The 20,141-nt window shown below is 41.0% G+C and overlaps 3 protein-coding genes across 6 annotated transcripts; all 3 read right to left on the bottom strand.

Moving 5' to 3' along the window:
• Positions 1–36: 36 nt before the first annotated feature.
• On the bottom strand, positions 37–8,568 carry LOC118291691 (phosphatidylinositol 4-phosphate 5-kinase type-1 alpha). 2 transcript variants are annotated; one of them, XM_035620074.2, is made up of 16 exons: positions 8,422–8,568; positions 7,935–8,094; positions 6,392–6,426; positions 6,147–6,236; positions 5,696–5,826; positions 5,452–5,569; positions 5,062–5,214; positions 4,594–4,893; positions 4,277–4,485; positions 4,099–4,182; positions 3,659–3,707; positions 3,484–3,568; positions 3,241–3,390; positions 2,846–3,074; positions 2,396–2,483; positions 37–2,283 (listed from the first exon to the last, which is right to left on the bottom strand). In XM_035620074.2, the coding sequence occupies exons 2-16, from the start codon at positions 7,981–7,983 to the stop codon at positions 2,278–2,280; spliced, it is 1,776 nt and encodes a 591-aa protein (XP_035475967.1). In that variant the 5' UTR covers positions 7,984–8,094; positions 8,422–8,568; the 3' UTR covers positions 37–2,277. The 2 variants fall into 2 exon arrangements, with proteins under 2 accessions (XP_035475967.1, XP_035475968.1); XM_035620075.2 differs by having other exon boundaries at positions 2,909–3,074.
• A 503-nt stretch (positions 8,569–9,071) lies between these two features.
• LOC118291702 (extracellular matrix protein 1-like) lies at positions 9,072–10,771 on the bottom strand. 3 transcript variants are annotated; one of them, XM_035620096.2, is made up of 4 exons: positions 10,590–10,756; positions 10,275–10,519; positions 9,729–9,934; positions 9,072–9,482 (listed from the first exon to the last, which is right to left on the bottom strand). In XM_035620096.2, exons 1-3 carry the CDS (start codon positions 10,660–10,662, stop codon positions 9,731–9,733), a joined length of 522 nt encoding a protein of 173 aa, XP_035475989.1. In that variant the 5' UTR covers positions 10,663–10,756; the 3' UTR covers positions 9,072–9,482; positions 9,729–9,730. The 3 variants fall into 3 exon arrangements, with proteins under 3 accessions (XP_035475989.1, XP_035475990.1, XP_035475988.1); XM_035620097.2 differs by having other exon boundaries at positions 9,072–9,934; positions 10,599–10,771; XM_035620095.2 differs by having other exon boundaries at positions 9,072–9,934; positions 10,590–10,758.
• A 4,613-nt stretch (positions 10,772–15,384) lies between these two features.
• nphs2 (NPHS2 stomatin family member, podocin) lies at positions 15,385–18,799 on the bottom strand. The gene is made up of 7 exons (XM_035620089.2): positions 17,958–18,799; positions 17,701–17,804; positions 17,351–17,423; positions 17,004–17,086; positions 16,548–16,807; positions 16,075–16,153; positions 15,385–15,997 (listed from the first exon to the last, which is right to left on the bottom strand). Exons 1-7 carry the CDS (start codon positions 18,253–18,255, stop codon positions 15,788–15,790), a joined length of 1,107 nt encoding a protein of 368 aa, XP_035475982.1. The 5' UTR covers positions 18,256–18,799; the 3' UTR covers positions 15,385–15,787.
• Between the last annotated feature and the right edge of the window lie 1,342 nt (positions 18,800–20,141).

Here is a 20,141-nt window from a genome sequence, read left to right as displayed (position 1 = left end):
TTTCATTTCGAACCAATCACATGAAAAATCAGCAAATCAAGAACAGTGAATTTAATATGAAATAGGGTGAAAATGTACGTTACTGGAGAATGTTCAGCAATACAAGTTATATTAACAATATAATTAATATTTTAAAAAAAGAATGTTTAGGAATTAGTAAATGCACCACATGCATACAAAAAGGAGGAACAAGAATGCATCACAATAAATTCAATACATTATAAACCAATGTGAAAATATACAGGCCTTCTACTCTCTAAGCAACCTAATGTGGAATGTATATAATGCATATATTTACTTAATGCATAGTTTTTTCTCAAACTTTTAGCAGCAGATGACACTCAATAGAAAAAGTGTCAGGAAAAAAACCCTGCGGTGCCACCGAAGTAAAAACTCTTACCAACCTACATTTTGTCCTGGACTTCACATTCCACCCTAAAGAACTGACAAAAACACTTAGGCAAGTCTTTCTACTCTGTTCTTCGTGGTCTAATTTACAAGATGTTTAATATGTTAAAATGTAGAATATAACATAGAAAACACCAAAATGCACAAACATCATCCAAGAAGCAAAAAGAAGAGTAGTTCTAAAACTCACTGGCTTTAAGGTGGCATGTGTGTCTGAACTGCTGAAGCACTCACTAACTTAATTTTCCAACACATGATGGTGCACATCAGCATGTCTGTATCTGCAGCTCTGAAAACACATGGTATCAATGCATCAATGGCCCCGTGTCTCCTTGTTATATGCACCCAGTTGCTAATGTATTAGGTTAAGGCACTGCAGTAATATTACACAGATGTGTTTTGTTATTTACTCTATCCTCACTGAAGTAAAGGGGATAGACATGACGAAAACATCTGTCAGGACAACGGGATACAGATCAACAGCACCACAAACTGCAGCCTCCAAGATGGTCATACAGTAAAATCAACACCTATATATGATTGTATATGGCAGGGGTATATATATATATATATATATATATTCACCTAATGTCCTCTATGGCTGTAGTGATGAACATTAAATATTTACATAAGACTGCACTTAACCGACATGAAAAAATACAATTTTGAAAATGGCGCAACTGACAAGCAACAGTAAATTTAAGCAAGTACTGCCACTGACGAGAGACACTGGTTATACTGCAAAATACTAATACTAATACCATTTCCAATATCATTAATTCTCATGGAAAAAGTGATTGTTCCACAAGTTTGTAATAAAGTCATTCCGTGCTCTTTTTACTTGTCACACAATAAATTAGTTAGTTATTCTCATATTTTCGTGATTTCTCCAATAAAATGCTCCTTGCAGGCTTGGTCAGTGCCATTGGTTACCACGGCAACCACTCACCTCAGACGAGGTTCACGCCGAATTTAGGCCACTTACTCGGTGTACTTCGTGAAACAGGCCCAAGGTCACCGTTTGTGTATCAGTTCATTGGTCACATTTGGTCATTAGACGTCTACACACTAAACCTGAGACTGACATCAGATCGTACAGAGTAAAGAATTTTAAAAAAGATAAAATAGAAGTCTTTAAAAATTAACACAATTCACAGTCTCTATAGAAGAACAGGTCCGTTAGAACAGCTGGTTAAAAAGAGACAGGTTGAGGATGACTTCTCTTTTAGCTTTAAAAACTGCAGATTACCATGTACGGATACAGTATTTGCTTTAAAAAAAAGGAAAACCCTATCATTTAAAATTGTGCTCCCATTCCAGATATCAGTTTGTGTTTTAGTGTCTACATTAAACATATGGCAGGAAGAGTTTCCTAGTCACCTGACACTTACACAGCAAAATATGCATGAGGATGTGCTACAGCAATGTGGTAAACACAAATGTGGAATTCATTTTGAAAACTAGATAATGAATTTTAAATAATTGGGGCTTGAATAGAGAAGTTTTGTTCTCAAATAAGTCCTCGTGTTTAGTAACTTAGTTGAGCACATCAGGGGCAAGAACAACCTTCAACAAACAGCAATTCCTTTTAGATTAATAATGACGTTTAATACACCCACAATTACTAGTGTCAGAACAACACAAGCTACTAACATGCTCATCCCACATTGAGATTCGGAAATCAAAGTGCAAAAATATTAACAACAAAAAAATATATATATATATAAGTCCCAGTTGGTCTTGCTGATACACTTGATACAATTTTGGGTACCTTAAATGACACCAAGGGGTTGTAACATTTCATCCATGCTCGTAACATCCTCCAAGCTTGTCTCAGGTTTATTTGAATCCTGTTCTCTTCCCCCACATTTATACCTGTAAACGAAAGCAACAAACCTGGTTAGAAAACCACTGGGCGTGAGTAAAAGAAAATACATTTTAAAAAGTGTCACAGAGAAGCCTGAGTAAGATGAGAAATTCCACTTACAGGACATTTGCTTGTGTGAGGAACTATGTCACTGAGTGAGATTGCGTCCTCAGCACTAAAACTTTCATCGAGAGACACAAATGGAGTTCTAAAAAAACAAAGACAGGTAAATTAGTCAACCAGGCTTGTAAGATTTTCTTTGAAGAAGACTCTAATTTAGCTTTAATCTTCATGACATGTTTTCCAGATGTTGTCCGCTCTAAAGATGTGTAGAGCAGAATGCATGCTGACTTTCCAGAGGAGCCTATTTGACTTATTTCATACTGTCATGCAGCCATCCCTCCCAGTCTGTGTACCAACTACATGTCTACACCTCAAATAATTGCACTTGGGTCAAAAATGGTTTCGGTGAGCTGCAGCCAATAGAAGTTAAAAGTGAATTTCAAATCTGGTTACTGCTGAGGCTTTCTCATTAAAATACTAATCTTCAAGCATACGTTTCCCTCTTACCTCTTGGGGACGCTGTGCTCCAGAGCTCTACTCAACATGCTGTTTAAATCCACTCCCACTGACCTGCTTATATCCTGAGAGTTAGTCACAGGCTGACTTGTGGGAGTGAATCCAGGGTTTACCAAGGAGGAGGAGGAGGCGGAGGAAATGGTGGTTTCGGCAGCGTTGCCAACAGCATTGCTGTGTGGTAAGGCCTTTGGGAGGAGGTCAGGACGACCTGAATGCAAGACTGGGTGAAGAAGGGTGGGAAAACAGTTAGTAATGTGTTGTGAAAGGAGAACTTCACGGGCTGATACATGCCGCAAGACTGAATCTCTGTGGTTATTGGTACACATAACTTGCTTCCCCCCATACTACAGTCAAAACCTCCCTCTTCTCCTTTTTCCAATACTCACCATTGTCTCCATCAGTGTCTTCTCTGGTGTCAGAGCTGACTTGACGCTGGAGGAAATGCTGCTGGCTGCTGCTGCTGCTGCTGGTTTGTGTTAACAGTAGAGGCCCAGCGCCAGCTGCTTTTCTGCGCTTCTTAGATGGGGAGGTCTTCACTAGATACAGGAACGAACAGTGATAAATAAGAGCCCATAAAGTGAGACTGAGGAACATATCTATGTTCATCGACAAATTCAGTGCATACGTACATGAGATCTTCCTGAAGACTATATTGCACATGAACTTCTGAAATCGTTCTGCGTAAAAGCTTGGTCTGTGAACTGATACAGTATCCTGAAAAGAAGGAATGGTTACAATTTACCATCTGGTTATTGTTGTTTCTTTAAATTTAAAAAATAACCAAGGCTAATCGAGATACCTTACCCCATCGTGAACCAGAGCTTTCCATGAGTGTTCAAGCTTCTTCACTAATCTGAAAATCGATACATGAAACGCATATTACATACATGTCGCCTTTCTCTGCATTTTCTATAAAAGACACAAAACAAACATAGGTGGTTTTTTTTAGCTATCCATTTCATGCGTGTCTGACGCAACAGATACCTAATCAGTTAATCAATACAGCCGTCTTTACAGACCCTGTAGTGTCATACTCTTAAGGTTAAGTCTAGATTCTTATTTTTTACCGCCATAGCCACAGTAGTAGCATCTTGGGTTCCGGCTGATGCCAAAACGCATGGCTGAACACAATTATGTATAGAAACAGATGGAGAGCTGAAGCTGCTGCCATCAAGCCGCTTTTACGGTTGGGTCATGCAGGCACAGTGTGTGTAGTTTGTAGATATGTGTATCTACTGTTTCACCTGTAGGACTGCATGATGTCAATGATGCCAATGTACACCAGCAGCCTCTCGCCTTTTGTGTTTCGTGCTGGTATTCCTCCAGTTCTGTAAAATAAAACAAAAAGAAATCAAATTTAAGTGCCTCTCAGTAAACACTTGATTGTGGTGAGTCTGTGACCACAGAAACCCTATCACTCACTGGTCCTCTGTGTCCATTGGTCCCATGCTCCCTGCCTCTGCTTGGATGGCCTCTATAGCAGTGCTGTACAGGGACTTTTGGCCTTGCGGCCTCCTCTGGTCCATGGCCGCTGCCACCGCCTCTTCGCTCAGCTGCTCTCGACAGGCCTGATCTACATTGTGGACTCCTACCAGAAGGCTGTAGTCCATTATCTTGAAACTCTGCAAGAGCTGATATGAAATCAATCAGTAATGTTTCAATTAAAGATTAACCTGAACTGAAACTTTGTGTCTTATATAAATTGAACTCAACAATATCTATTTTTCTATAGTTCTCACCAGACAGTCTCTCTGAATGGTTTTGCAAACTGCACTGAACTTGTCCCCCTCCAGTCGCAGCCCGTCAGGCATGTCCTGGATGAAATCCAGGTCCTTGTATGTGGGAACAGTCTTCTCCCTCTCTTTAGCTGAGGCCCGTCGCTTGTAGGTGGAGCCCTTTAGGTCGTACTTTAAGTGCATTCGCACTGCACTCGGGAGCAAATTGTTCATGACTACAATACGGATGTTTTTACCCGCTGCCTGGACACAGTAGAGTCCATAAAACTTTGGTAATAGGGTGCGCCTGTTCTGGTTCAGGTTCTAGAGGAGGAAAGAGGATGAGGTCACATATAAAAACATCGTTAATATCAATTGACTAGGAAGTGAAATGAGTGGCTGAATAAAGTAAACTGAGAGATGACATGATGAATAAAATATAGAATTATTAGATACCATATTTGCACTTGCAGCCCCTCATATAAAACTCACCATAAAATATCCTGGAAGCAGTTTCTGCAGAAATTCTGCCTCTTTGTGCTGCACCGTCTTAATGATGTATTCATCATCGCTTGAGACGTAGAACAGAGATCCGCTGGCACCAGAGCTCGACAGCTCAATCAGCGACTCATTACACAGAGAATACTGCAAGCAGACCGGAGCACAGCAGTTAGACACGTGATGACAAAACCAGACTACAAGTCAAATCAACAGTGAGCTGTGCCTTTACATCACCAGCAGCTCCACCACTAGTTTTTTACTTTCCAGTTACTCAGTCACTCAAAGCTCTCTCCTTTTCTTCAGAACTTTTCTACTACTGTTTACTACTGCAAACTTTTTGCACATCTCTGAGTACAACAGTCGCTGAGTAAACAAGAATACCATGTAGTCATCAGGCCGGATGCCAAACAACTCCCTGAAGTAGCGAAAGGCGATCGGGGCGTATGTCTTGAACCTGAAGTCTCCGTAGTGGTGCGCTGGTGTAAGGTTGCTGCCCTCACTGCCAGAAAAGGACAGAAGAGTCACAAGATTACACAGCATTAAAAAAAAGAAGGGTAAGGGAGTATAAGGTGTCCCCCTACTGGGGGTTAAAATAAAGGTACTGTAGATCTCATCTCATTCTTACTTGGGGAAGAAGATGCTTTCCACCACCTCAAAATCCTGCAGCAGTACGTCTCTCTCAGGTTTTTGGCTTAAGCTGCCAACCGTGTGCGTGATGCCCAACTGGATAGCACCTTTAAGGGCCGACGAGGTTGTCTGGAAGAAAGAGAAATTACCTGATTAATGATCATCCAATCTTTTAAGCAAAAGCTTTGAGCAAATTTATCTTTATAAACTGAATGTCTTTGAGTTTTGGTCTGTTGAGCAGAGAAAACGAGACATATGAAAATGTCACCTCTGGCTGATAATGATGGACATTTGTTTTTATAAATTTTTTAATTTTCTGATATTCTATAGATGAAGTGATTCATCAATAAGATAATTGGCAGATCACCAAAAATAAAATATTCATTATTTGAAGCTCTTAAGTGAGAGAATGTTAATGTGCGTTAGTCGGTGATGAGCTGATCTCCCACCTTCTTGTACGTGGTCTCCCCAGTGGTATCAATTCCACGATGGCCAATTGTTTTTTTCATGGCCGGAGACATGCTCGTGCTTGGTCCACCCTGTACAAGAAAAAAAAAAGATTAATTGCAAGTTTGCAGCAATACCTTTCAAAGAGGAAGGAAAAGACGATGCGTCAGCTAAATGTTTAATGTGAGTTTCCTAACTCACGGGATTACGCATTTCCTCTTAACATCTTTCAGGTTTTTTTTCTTACCTCTGGATAAGCATTTTTACGAGTCCCGGTCGAATCTGCGGTAAGAAAAAAGAAGGACACATACAAGTTATACAGGAAAATACACAGGGAGAAAAGATCAAATGAATTATTCCAACAAATGCAGTTCTCACACTGTGTATTCATTAAATATCAAACAGCACAACCAGAAAACAGTTCTCATTCAGCTCTGGTGCAAGCACGAAGACGCACTTGACAGAACACAGTCTCCTCAGGAGAATCACTCTGCAGGTCTTTGCATGTTATCGGAGGAATCAGATAATATGCTATTCCAATTAAAGTGAAAGTACCAACAAATGTGCTGAACTCCAGAACACAACGTTATCTTCCTGGGAGTCAACTTGACTGCCAAATAGTCCACTTTTGTCTTTTTAAGGAACATTCAATCTAAAAAAATGAAACAACATAATGGTGCATGATGTCTTTCTGCTTTTTTCAGTTTACTTTGAGATTATGTAAATTATTAACATCTGAGTATTTGTTCATCCAGTAAAAAATGCTCGAGGAGCTTTGTCAAAAAAAAATTAACCCTGATGATGTCGTCAGGGTTATCTCATCTTAAAGGCTGAACGAAAACTGTTTCTTACAGAGTTGGGTGTGTGATGTTTCCTTGCTGAGGGTATTCATCAAGCTAGGAGGGTCTAAAAATAATATGTTACGGTTGAGTTATGGGAAATGTAGGAATACGCATTTTTGGAGCTTGAACTACACTGGGGACAAAAGGGGATCATTTGCTCTTGAGCTTCTTTTATTTTTGGGGCCATTTCCAGCCGTCCATTTACACTCAGATGTCATTTTATTTGGGATTTATTGGGATTTTTAGAAATAAGGGTGAACCAAATATTAGAAACATCTCTCAGTAGAACACAATACTATTTGTCAGAACCACAAGCCACAACCTCCAAAATGATCATAAGGTTCAGTCAACAGTTCTCTAAAAGTCCAACAAAAACTCAAAATGATAACTATCATCCAGGTATTAGACCACTTTATCTACGCAAGGTGATAAAATAAACTAATAAACTGACAACTGGTTAGACTCTAACATTTTTGCATGTACAAGGTTACACCCATCATCACGCGGTTGTGTATTTAACTTTTAATAATGACTAAGCTGATAACTAATAAGCTGCTGAGTTGTTGAAGACACATTCATCCACAGGATCAAAAACTTGAGCCAGTGCTTTGTTTCTGTATCAGTGGTGGAGGGAAGTATTCAGATTTAATTCCATCTCCATCTGACCGTCATATTTTATAAAATGTTCTAGTGAAGATATGACACAAAATGTTACGTTTTGGTGGGAAAACAATAATTATGCACAATCAAACCACAAGTGTTGAGGATTAAAAAGGACAATTTATTTCTCTCTGGGGGAGATGGAAACACACAAGAGTCGTCCTGAAGTTGCTTCCCACCACCGATCTGTATCACTTGAGTGAGTGACAGAAACCAACCTTGTGACTGAACGATCACAGTTTCCTCTCCTCTACAATGGAAGCTCGTGTGTGTGAACAGAGTACTCACTGCCGGCTTGGCCCTGCAGCCCCGGAGGCTCCTCTGCTGCTGTGGCCATTCAGAGCAGGGGCTGAACTTCGACTTGGACGCGGAGAAGCTCAGATGCCCGAGTCTCTGCTGGTCAGACAGAGACAGAGACAGAGACACGTCGCTTCAGGTCGGCGGGGACCTGTGAGGACAAAGTGCTGCTCATTATCAAAAAGACACTCCTGATGACTTCATGCCACAAATATTGACTCCAGTCACGTTGACCTGCTCCGCTGATGGAGGGAGCGAATCGTATTGTCTAATGTAAGTGGGGATCGTAACACCAGTGCGACGTGTTGAAACAAGTCACCGCATTAGTTCTCGGCGTGTCTGGGATTGCGACACTTAACGACGTTGAGGCGATTGAGCTAGCGGCTAACTCGACTTTTTAACTTTTCCAACTTAATCCAAGACAGTCAAACTAATAACAAACACCACACACGTACAAACAAACAAACAGCCCACTGACCCGGCAGACTTGTGGGGGAGTTCTCTCAGTTTCCACGGTGAGAAAACTCGAACGTTTTCCCTTCTATAAAAACTCAGTTTTTCCTTTAAACTAATAAACAAGGAAGCAATGCGGAAGCGGCAGCGGCAGCTTTGCCTTCAGAGCAAGCACAGCACATCCGGTAAAAATGTCTTTCAGAATAAAACGCAATGTCACAATAAAACAACAACACCCAAAAAATAGACTATCAAGATCTTAATTGAGTACACCAGCCCTTAATAATAGACAATTATAGCATTTGTCTATTTTATTTAAAATCATATAATAAAATGTATGTATTAAAATATATATTGTTAAGGATTATTTGACATTGGAATTTGAATTAATGCTGCGCAAAAGTCAAAAAGGCACCGAAATTAAACATTAAAAGTAATGTCACGAAAAGTGATGATATTGCATGATGATCAAGCATCTAAATAACTGCCTACACTTTTACACAGGAGGTAACTGAATTTTAAGAGATTGTGATCTAAAACCACATTTTGCAAAGTAAGAAATAACAATAACTGTTTGATATTTAAAAATAAACCTACCGCCTCAAATTATACATTAAGTGGAGATCATTTAAACTTGTGTCATGTCATACAGTACAAAACAAACCAACACCTGTATGTGTGTGTTACACTTTTATTTTGAAGCCAAGCAGGAAATTAAGTTGTGATATTTTTATAGTAATTTAGTTTATTAGTGACTTTGCATTCAGGATGGGCAGTTCACTCAGAATCAAACTGTCACTCACCCAAAAATATTAGATGCAACAGTGACCCGTGGTGGAGACTTTGCTTTATTACATGTGTGAACATTTTATAACATTGGTGCAGGGATTGAAATGACCTGATAACTTGTTTCAAAATTCACATTTGTATTTCAGTTTTCACCCTTTTTAAAATGAACGTTTGGACATGCACTGTGTTTCCTGTTACAAAACTGGGTTAAAATATAGATCTGACAAAATAAAAAACTACATTGAGCTTTTATTGTCCTCAAACAGCATAAGCCAAACCAGCATGTCCTGTCTTCTTCTGATAAACCGAGAGACAAAGAAAAATACAAAGCATCAGCTCAACATTATCTCCCATATTTGACTGATCATGCTATATTCTTTTCTTGTCCAAATGGGCTAAACACATTAACTCCATCTTCCACATCAAAGCTATGAAAAATGTTTCTTATACTTTTACCAAATGGTTATGTTCATTTTTGTTTATCATTGCGTGTACTTTTTTTTTCTTTTTTTTTTACATTATTACACTAAGTTCTTTTTTCACCTTTAGCAGGCATTTCCATTGAAGGTGAATCCCGGCTCCTCAGGAACTTGGGGCGCAGTGTAGCCTGGTGTCGGGCTGTAGTTTGGGTTTGGCAGCTCGCTGTTGAAGCACGTCCACCGTGCGTCTCCTCTGTCCTCACAGCACTCATACGGGAGAGTCATGGTGGAATACTCTTCCACACAGAACTGAGACAGAGCTTGTTTCCACTGCAAGATAAATTATAATAATGTCACATCAGCTAGAGAGAGGCAGTTCAATCTGTCCCTTCGTGTAGCCTATATCAGTGTAGCAATCTAATTTGCCTTGCCGTGTTAAAAAAAAGATATAGATTTTTCTTTTAAAATTTTTTGGTCATTGGTCTTTTAATCTGCCTCTCTACTGATGCTGATCTGTAAGACCTGAGGTTCATATGTTTATCCAAGGCCATAAATACAATCCGTCGTGCATTATGACTCAAATTACTAAACTAAACTGATTTCTTGAATCAAATCTTTGAATGAATCTTCTGAAACATTAATAATCACAGATTCACTGTCAGGGACTCACAGCTTGTTGGACGCAGCAGAGGACCTGGTGACTCTGTCCACGGCAGCACAAACCGTACCACGACTCCAGGCGGTTGATGGCGTTTCCACGGCGGCGGAAGTGACTAGCTCCGGAGCTCGGGAAGAAGCTGGCCGTGTATCTGGGTCGACCCTGGCCCTGATGGCAAACGGCAGCGAGGTTTTGAGCCGTGGGACCGGCGGGCGGGAAAGGGACGTCAGGCTCATTGAGAGCGTTTCTTTGGGTGTCTGTGGAAATCAAACATGAAGGTTGACAGCATTTCAAATGTTAACACTCTTAGAATCTTGAAGAAATTACCTCCAACACCTGCTCCATGAAGAGTCAGCAGTGCAACAATCCAAAGTCCCATGAGGCCTCCGACTGAAGTCATAGCTGTACGCTGGTGTAGCGGGAACTGAATGTTTTAGAAAAGCCACAATCCTCTTCTCTCCAACAAGTATTGTGACGGGATCAGAAACCAGCTTATATGAGGGGAGTAAGCGTGTGGGCATGAGATGCTTGGAAGTGGGGGTGGAAGGGGTGAGGTGAAATGTTGGCATGGGGGGTGGGGGGTTACATTATGTCGAGGAATGTCAAGATAGACACAAAATTAATTTGAACTTCAGTGATATCTGCTGGCATGTGCAATGTGCAAAACAATCTGTGCAAGATTCCAAGGTCTTTAAGTCCTTGGTCACATGGAGAAATAAGAAAGCAAAGATGTTGATGGAATATTTTATCATGGCACTGGCATGTCTACCGAAAACAGTCAGATTTTTTCCCAAAACTTAACAGAACTTTCGGTAAACCCCCACAATTCCTGTTTTCAAAAACCTGTCCAAATGTGCTTCCCGTCATCAAAGTGGATGGTTCACACTCTCAAAATGCTTGAACGTCTCATGTTTTGTTTTGACTTGCTGCACATGAGTGGGACGAAGGACGCTCTCACCCACAGTCAGCAAATCACTCAAATTGTTTTTCACTCCCTAAAATCAAAACAATCATCGCAGAATTATTTCGTCTGTCTGCGTTGTGCTGCTTAAAAGGTGTTGATAGACTGAATCTCTCTTTTTATTGTTGCAACAAATATCAGAAGCATTTTTATCTTTGGTACAATATTATCAATTTATTTCTACATTGAGAATAAGTGTCCATCAGTATTTGATTGGTCTGTTTTGTGTTTCAGGTGGTTGTTATCACAAATGCATTCTGCAGCTGCCAAACAGTGAATCATTCTCATCTACTGTGTAAGTGGTGCTCCACTGTAACCCAAATGTTATTTTGTTGCTAGTCTTAATTTGTATCCATGATCTTTGGACAGTAAAGACAGGTTGTGATTCTTATTTTCCTCCCAAGTTTTTTTCTAATTTAGCCTTCAGACTAGATACAATTTTTACATTCACCTATCAATGAGATATAATTACATGGAAAAAAAATCCAGTCCCACATAGGATTCAATAAAATCACCTCCAACACATCCCTACCTGAACTTGGTCTGGTCTGAAGCTAAGCATGGCATTGCATATTTTATAATAAGCATCAATGTCAGGTAGGAACCTAATAAATAGTTTTGATATTTTTCGGATAAGAATCCCTGCTATTTTTTGCAAAAGTTTTCTGCTTTCCCTAAGAATGAATACCTGCTTTCCAGAGAGCCATTGATAAATGGAAAATGGTCTTTGCATTTTCTCAACGTGGCTGGCCAGGATGGAAAGTACAAAACTTATTATGATAATATTAGGCTATTCTATCATCAACTGTAAAGTGTTCCCTTTCGTAATCCGATTGGTGAGTTGTGCCATCTGACAGCTGCCAGCAGCGCAGCAACTGCACATCATTACATGCAGCGCTACACAGAACTGCCAGGTCAAGAACGGTATCCTCGGCTGCCCATCCCAAGCAGCGTTGGATCATGGAGACCCGAGGATCATTACTGTTTTCAGTGGCATGACTGGCACTGTGTCTGTCATGGCAGCCTATGAGATCATCACACACTGTGACCAATCAGCTGCCGACTGGTTCAGGGTTTTGGCCTAGCCCCAAGAATGCAGTCTGTCCTGAGTGAAGAGCATTGTTGCCGTTTACAGCATGTCACTGATCTGAGCGTCATTGTTTTCCTGACAAAGAGGAGACCCGGGCTGGTATTTTTAAAAGTCTGCTGCGCCCAGGAAAACTTGATAACCTTGACTGGGCACCTCAGAAGTAGAGGTTTGCATCCCACCTCTCATCGGAATGTCTTCTCTGAGGTTAATTCCGACAACGACTTTGCATCACGCCCATGTGATTTCTGGAAATGTGTGAACTAGTCACTTTTAATTGCACAGAAAAAATATACCAAAAATACAAACACTCACACACACACACACACACACACACCCTGCAGGGGGAGGGGGAGGAGAGGAGAGGAGAGGAGGGGGGGGGGGGGGGGGGGGGGGGGGGGGCAGGGGGAGGAGAGAGAGGAGGTGGGGAGGAGCAGGGGGAGGGGAGGATGAGAGAGGAGGGGGGGGGCAAGGGGAGGAAAGAGAGGAGGAGGGGAGGGGCAGGGGGAGGAGAGAGAGGAGGTGGGGAGGAGCAGGGGGAGGATGAGAGAGGAGGGGGGGGGGCAAGGGGAGGAAAGAGAGGAGGAGGGGAGGGGCAGGGGGAGGAGAGGATGGGGGAGGAGAGAGAGGAGGAGGGGAGGAGCAGGGGGAGGAGAGAGAGGAGGGGGGGCAAAGGTAAAGGTGTGGAGATCATGGAATGATAATCGCACTTTCTGTCTCGACCTCTAGTGAGAGAGAAATAAGCCCTGTGGCACATTGGTGATCAGAAGAAAGGAGGAAGAACCGTGGAGAGAAAGACGGTGCAGTCGCCTCGGGAAGTAGGAAGTTTGAAGTCTGTTCATCGTAGAAACCCGTGTTACCTGCGTGCTCCGTTGCGCCAACAGCCACAATGCGGTTCCAGTGGATTTTGTCCGTCTTCTCCATTCTGATCTCCATGGGGCTGCTGGTGGTCATCGCGGGCCAGTACCAGGAGCTGTTCAAGTGGGCGGAGCAGAGTGCGCGGCTGCAGAAGCAGCTGAAGAAGCTCGACGACCGAGTGACGAACGAGTATTACTTCAAAGCGTCGCTGGAAAAAATGCTGGCGCGGGCGAAGACGTCTCTGACGGAGATGGAGCCCGCGGTGACCCAGCTGGGCCCCGAGCTGGAGAAGAGGAGAACAGAGAGGGACGCCTGTCAATCAGACACCGTGAGGTTTATGTGTGTGTGTGTGTGTGTGCGTGTGTATATATACACACATGTATGTATGTGTGTATGTATGTATGTATGTGTGTGTGTATATATATATATATATACACGTGTATGTATGTATATACTGTACAGTATATATGTATGTATGTGTGTGTGTGTATATATATATATATATATATATACACGTGTATGTATGTGTGTATATATATACACACACATGTATGTATGTATGTATGTATATACTGTACAGTATATATGTATGTATGTGTGTGTGTATATATATATATATATATTTATATACACATGTATGTATTTTTTTCCCCCCACTTTCCACTTCCATTTCCTTTGTAAATACAGTACATACAGTTCCCAAAAAGCCTTACTGGGAAGCAATGGTTCAAGTAGGCCTACTTAAAATAAGTTTAAAAATAAAAGAATCGTCCTGGAGTGATTTAGTTTAATGCCTCTTTTACACCTACTCATGGTGAGATTTTAAACTACATGGAAGGCTAAAGATCAATCAAGTGGTTCCCAGACTTTTTTCATGTGACTTCTCGTATAAACCAGGTTCTAGTTGAGGCTCCTTGACACATTTTAGATGTATGAGTTGTTAGTGGTTCCATTCGCCCTCTAAGCTTCTAAGGTGGTTTCTTTTAAATAGCTGCCGAAGGCCCAAAGAGATCTAATGATTATTAGTAAGCAGTGTCAGGAACTTTCCCCAGGAACTAGGAACCTTTGCAGCAACTCCATGCATTTCGACCTGCAGGGACCAGGGTCAAGTTCCAGAAGTATCTTTTATATCTTTTTCTGTCCTGCGATCCTTCAAGACTTAATATAATCCTTAATATATTGTTCTTCTTCGTCTTCTAGTGTAATACTGAGAGAACCATTTTTTTTGCAACTCAGGTACTTTTACTTTTGATACTCTAGGTGCATATGACTTCATGGCTTTTGCTTGTTATGCATTATTTTTGCTGTATTGGCAAGTTTCTAAAGTAAAAGATTTGAGTACTTCCTCTTCGTCCTACTACCCTGCAGTGAATGATGCATATTCTTGTTAAAACCTTCACATTAATCTACCGGTCTGAGGTGATTTCTTGTTTGGCGATTAAGAGTTTGTGTCCAACAAGTTCCAGTTAAGTTTGACGGACGTTTTCCCTTTCACCATTAGAAAACAAAAAAGGATGAGCTGGCTGAAAAGGAGAAGGCTCTCACAGACACCGAAGGTATAGCAACACAACCACTTCACAGACAATTTGCTGCCATCGTGTGGAGAACTTTGAGAATCAGTGTTTAGGGTTCTAAATGATTTCCCTCACTCTTCTTTGTCATCAAGCTACTTTAAAATCAGAGTCTGACGCCTGGAACCAGGAGATTGTTACTCTGAAAGCACAACTGACGGGAATCAGCCCAATATGTGATCACGTGAAGACAAGCTCACGGACACAAGCTGAGTAAGACCCAAAATTGTTTCTTATCACGACAAATAAAACATTTGCAGATGATGATCATAAATAAGTGGATAATCACAATGATATGATTGTGTTTTAGGAAATTGTGTGACTTCAGCACCACCATGGCAACAACTCCGCTGACGACAATTTAATGGATAAGAACCACAGCAACCACGTGACACGACAACTTCACATGGCAGCAATGAAGATTTGTGTCAAATTTGTTTTCATATTCTCAGCCTCATTGCTGTTACCAATGTACGAAATGTTATTGATACTAACATTTATGCTGTAGATATGACTTTCAGATTTTTTTCTTCAAATGTCAGATTCCATGTCTGAAAATGACAATGTAATAATTTATGTCATGGCTTTTTGTGGCTTTGTTGAGCCTGATATGTTTTCTTACTTGAAATAAACCCAAGTTTAAAAGACTTTTTAGGACCTTTAATTTCAGAGTGAACTGTGAAGTTTTTTCTGTCTTAAACACACTCGATGAGCAGGCTGGATAATACAATTGTACACTAGGCCCGTCATTTAAAAGTTCCCCCTCAAACATTTGTGTGACTATAAACTATCAAGAAAGTTAAAGAACAATTACTGTAATTGATTTTTATATGTACCAGAACTGAACACTCATTACATTTGCTGGTTTTCAAGACGTGTAGATTTGTCGAGTTAAAAGTTTAGTTTACTGACAGAAGAGGCTCAGATCCGAACATTTTCTGATACAAAACTCATACATCTCAAATGTTGCTCATTTTAAACAACAACTTGTTGTGCTGTCTCAAATAATAATAATAGTCATTATAATAATGAACATTTGATCTATGTGTCACATCATTGGTGAGTCTGTATCTGGCTCTCCCTCAGTGGTTCTTCCCTCGTCCTCCACAGCGGGAGGAGGAGGAGGAGGTAGAGACGAGTGGTCAGAGGTCAGGCTGAGGAGATCAGGGGGGAACGGCAGGACCAGAGCAGGATGGAGGTGACGGAACGACGCCCTGAACCCCTCCCAGGAAGCTGTCTCTACTTCCGCTGCTTTAACCTGGAAGAGAGAAGGGCAGACACATTTCATATTTGACGAAAATAATGAATGAGCTTATAAGATGCATGGATTCTTACTCTGGCTTGTTGCTGTCTCTTGGCCTCAGCCTCAGCAAACAGGCTCTGTTGTAACTCCGCCGGAAAACTGAGCTCGTCTCTGTCAGAAAACCCGACACAACCACAAACGCAACGTTTTTACAAATCTCGACATTCCCCTTTTGTTGTTTACCTGGAAAAGAAACGGTGCATGCGGGACAAAAAAAAACCTTTGCACACAGTTCACAGTTTAGAAGCAGTGTTTTCTCCTTTTACTGTGCTTCTTCAGTTGTTTTTTTTTCAAATTTTGCCTGATAGGTTTCTTCAAAAATCATCATCTATTCACTGTATCCATTCACTGCCTCAGCGGCTTAACACCAGGTTTTGCTGCCATGCCCTCAGAATACAACCAAAAAGCTTTTCTACCACAGCATGCAATTTAGGTTTTAATCTCGACTTCTAATAAAAGGTGATTACTTTCTCACTGGATTAAATTCAGTTCTCCTCAGCCTTACATGTCTGCCCTCTCCACCCGGACGCCCCAGCGACAAGCGACCGAGTCGACGGCCACTTGTATCTGCTGCCCGATCCTCCTCCTGTGCAGCAGGATGTGGCCGAACGTGTGCTGGGCGAGAACGTCTCTGACTGCTGCCTGGACCAGAGTCCGCAGCACCGCGGTCAGACTGGACAGAGCCGTGCTGCACAGAGCCACGTTCTCTATCTGGTAATAACAGACGGCACTCAGCTCTGGCCTCACCAAGTCTTTTGTCACCACCTGCATACGGATATATAGCGTCTGTCAAAATCTTAATTTACTCACAAGCCTTGAAAAACACTGTATATAGGCACGAAGATACTTTGGTTCAAAATAGCCAATGACGAAAGAAAGATTTGCTTTACATTCAGGTAAATGGTTAATTCATTGCCAATTATTTTCTCATATGTCAGTTGTGTGCTTTCTCATTCTATACCGTGTGAGGAGGAACCGTCAGCATTTTGAGTCGGGTGTCAACCTTGTGACACACGTCCAGGAGTGGCAGGTAGAAGAGAAGGCCTGGACAGAGGGAGGAGAGCGATTTGATCTAAAACAAATATATTGTGTCGTGTTTTCTTTTTAAATAGTTTCCTCATGACTTTTGTGTGTGATAGAAAAAAAATGTAGATCACAGCCTATGAAAAATAATTTTATTATAACTTGATTTAAAGCATAACTAACCAAGGAGAAATGTCAGTTCAACTGTTTTGATACATCCTTCATATATATATATAAACATTTTAAAAGAGAAGATTTTTTTAAATGATAGTAATCTGTGCCAACCTGGTCCTCTGGGTCTTTCACGCAGCAGGTGACCCAGTCTGAAGACCACGGCTCTCTCATGCTCCCTGACCACCTGTCACTCAAAACGACATATGACATCAGTCAGTCCAATGGAAAACTGATGGCTGGAGTGAGCAACTCACCTTCAACACAAGTTAGCCGTTACACAATCCCTTTGTAAAATAACATGCAATGAAGTCAAAACATCTTTCTTTTTCAAAATAAGGTTGTCCATCATTCATTACAAACTAGTTGTTTGACCTCATCCCGGTCATTTGCATAAATACTGGATACGATCTTGATATTTGCACAGTGTTTAGTTGCTGTTTGGTCATGGATATAGTTCGTACTTTGACACAGAACCAGATGGACAGAGGGAGGAAGAGGAGAACCAGAGCCAATACGAAGGCCATCAGAAGCCACTCAAACACTCCCAGGTCCATGCGCTTCAAACCTGCAGAGAGCCACAGAGTGGTATGAGGTATAAGAGAGTACAGAGAGAAGAGCTCCAACCATTGGATAAGATTGACAACTTCACTTGTGCCAACAAATGTAAACTCACAAGAGAAATAAAGATTTTTCTTTCTTTCTTAAGGCTTAATCTTACCGTCATCCTGCTCTGCTGCTTCCAGGAGCCCCAGGTTCTCATCCTTGACGTTGTCATCTCTCACACTGTCTATGTCCACCACAGTGGACTTCAGCTTCACTTCTGCCTCCTGTTCTTGCCTCGCATCATTTGTCTTTGGCTTTTCCCTCTGTGGCCTGTCCTTCCTTCCCTCCGGGAGCCGCACTGCCTTCGATGTCCTTTGCCGGTGACTCCTGGGAGGCACCATGGCTCCCCTCTCACTCTCCTTCCTGGGCGTCCTTCTGGAAGATGGCAGGTGGACAATGGAGGACTTCTCCATACTCGCAGGAGACTGGAGAAGTGATGGCTGTTGGGATATTTCTGCGCTATGAGTAAATGGTGGGATTTAGTTTTGGGAGAAAGCAGCGAAGAAGGAAAAAAGTGCACCGCTTGTTCAGCTGTGAGTTTCTTCCTCACGGGGTTGCAGCCGTCTACTGTGGTCACGAAACAGAATCCGGTGACGGTGAATCAGACTAATTGTTTAGATGTGGGAGTATGTGATGGCAGTGGGAGAGCCACATGCCACCCTCTCTGTTTTTGAATTAATTTTCAGGTCAGTGAACATTTTTGAGCAGGACATTCAAAATCTGTTGTCAAAAACTGCAAATGTGAAAACTATAAATTAGAGAAGATTAAGATCATCTCTCTTCTTCTTTCTCCCAGTTTTAAAACCTTTACACCCCCAAATCTTTGTCTCGTTTGTGAGTGGAGCGGTGGTGCCGTGGGAGTAAGTGTCTCTTCACTTGGAATGTGCAGACTCAGACTTCTCATTTTCAAAAGGCCGATGTAGGGGCTTCTTCCAGTTTCTACAGGAAAAGACACACCATCCTCCCAAATGCAAACCTAATTACACCGGAAATTAATTATGTAGCACACATGTCCTTCTGTTATGGAAGTTTTTTTTAAACATATTTGCATATACAACTTATGTCAAATATATAAATTTCACATACGCACAGTGCAATTTATTTTATTTATCCTTTCTAACATACAAACCTACTGTAACATTTATCTGTCTGCTGTATTTACCTGTTGTCCTTAGGCCACCTGCTGCTTTTTTTTTGCACATATAGTTTTTGCACATTTTTTTTTTTTTTTTTTTTTCAGGGGAATTTAAAGGAAATGTTCCGCATATTGGGAAATATGTTTCCTCGCTTTGAAACTGTTTTAGAAAGCCGTTGATTCAGCTGCATGGGCATTTGGAGGAAACAGCTTGTGGTGTTGAGATGAAGTGTATTGTGTTACTGTATGCTGACAGTTAATCGTAAGGGTTGGGCCACTCACAGAAAACACCCCCTTCTTGCACTTTTTGATTTGATTGCATTTTCACGATGTTACAATCTCTTAGTATGTAAAAAGCTAATCATTTTAGAGGTCAGTCCATTTAAAAAAAAAAGAAGAGAGAAAATATATTTGCTTCAAGGAGCCAGCTTCAGGTGCAACCGAGGAGCTCATTATGAACGCGGCTTCTCGAGTGTGTTCATCACTGGTGTAAGTGTGAACAAGACACCTGCCACTTTTTAAAATGCATGAGCGACAATTGTGAAATATGATAGTGATATACTTGTACAGTCATTTGAAACAAATCAGAGACTGACCTGTTCAGACAGAAAAAAACCTACCAGGAGAGGACACATGTTGTGGCAGACAACACCTTGACAAACAAAGGTGCAGTTAAACACATAACTTTGATGGACGTGTATGTGCCTCATATGTGTTTGATTAGTAACAGACTGATCTGGAGTAGGTAAAGTTAAACAAAATAACATTGTTTTTTTCAGTTTTCTTACATTTTCATATAAAAATCAAGTCAATCCTCCAATTACTTTTTTATTATTACAGACCACAAGCCTATACTCTACCCATAACCAAATAAGGGCTTTGTAAATCAAGTGTTTTTCATTATTAATATTTCATTTCTCCTTGGATCTTCCAATACTAGCAAGTATAAAAAGTTTTTAAAAAGCTAGAAAGTTAGAGCTGGCTTATCAATATTTTCATATCAACACAGGCTCACATAATTGGATAATATATCATGTTGAATCATATTTTTTGAAGCGTACGGATACAAATGTGTCAGTGCTAGACAAAATGTATTTGAGGAGTTCTGGCTTTAAAAAAAAAAAGATGGATTCATATTTCAAGGGGAAATCAAACGAATATCAA

Source organism: Scophthalmus maximus, chromosome 22 (genome assembly GCF_022379125.1).
Source record: "Scophthalmus maximus strain ysfricsl-2021 chromosome 22, ASM2237912v1, whole genome shotgun sequence".
In the NCBI taxonomy this organism is placed as follows: domain Eukaryota; kingdom Metazoa; phylum Chordata; class Actinopteri; order Pleuronectiformes; family Scophthalmidae; genus Scophthalmus; species Scophthalmus maximus.
Note: the sequence above shows the minus strand (reverse complement) of the source record. Positions and strands in the feature narration are given on the sequence as shown.

Excerpts from the sequence above, each read along its gene's own strand:
- nphs2 (XM_035620089.2), bottom strand. The coding sequence starts at position 18,255 with ATGGAGAAGTCCTCCATTGTCCACCTGCCATCTTCCAGAAGGACGCCC. Across the intron at positions 17,424-17,700 it reads CCATCTGGTTCTGTGTCAAA|GTGGTCAGGGAGCATGAGAG; the intron begins GTACGAACTATA and ends TTTGAGTGACAG. Across the intron at positions 16,154-16,547 it reads CGGGTGGAGAGGGCAGACAT|AGACGAGCTCAGTTTTCCGG; the intron begins GTAAGGCTGAGG and ends GTTTTCTGACAG.
- LOC118291702 (XM_035620095.2), bottom strand. The coding sequence starts at position 10,662 with ATGACTTCAGTCGGAGGCCTCATGGGACTTTGGATTGTTGCACTGCTG. Across the intron at positions 10,520-10,589 it reads TCATGGAGCAGGTGTTGGAG|ACACCCAAAGAAACGCTCTC; the intron begins GTAATTTCTTCA and ends TGATTTCCACAG. Across the intron at positions 9,935-10,274 it reads TCTGCTGCGTCCAACAAGCT|TGGAAACAAGCTCTGTCTCA; the intron begins GTGAGTCCCTGA and ends TTTATCTTGCAG.
- LOC118291691 (XM_035620074.2), bottom strand. The coding sequence starts at position 7,983 with ATGGCCACAGCAGCAGAGGAGCCTCCGGGGCTGCAGGGCCAAGCCGGC. Across the intron at positions 6,427-7,934 it reads GCTGCAGGGCCAAGCCGGCA|ATTCGACCGGGACTCGTAAA; the intron begins GTGAGTACTCTG and ends TTCTTACCGCAG. Across the intron at positions 3,708-4,098 it reads GACATCATGCAGTCCTACAG|ATTAGTGAAGAAGCTTGAAC; the intron begins GTGAAACAGTAG and ends ATCGATTTTCAG.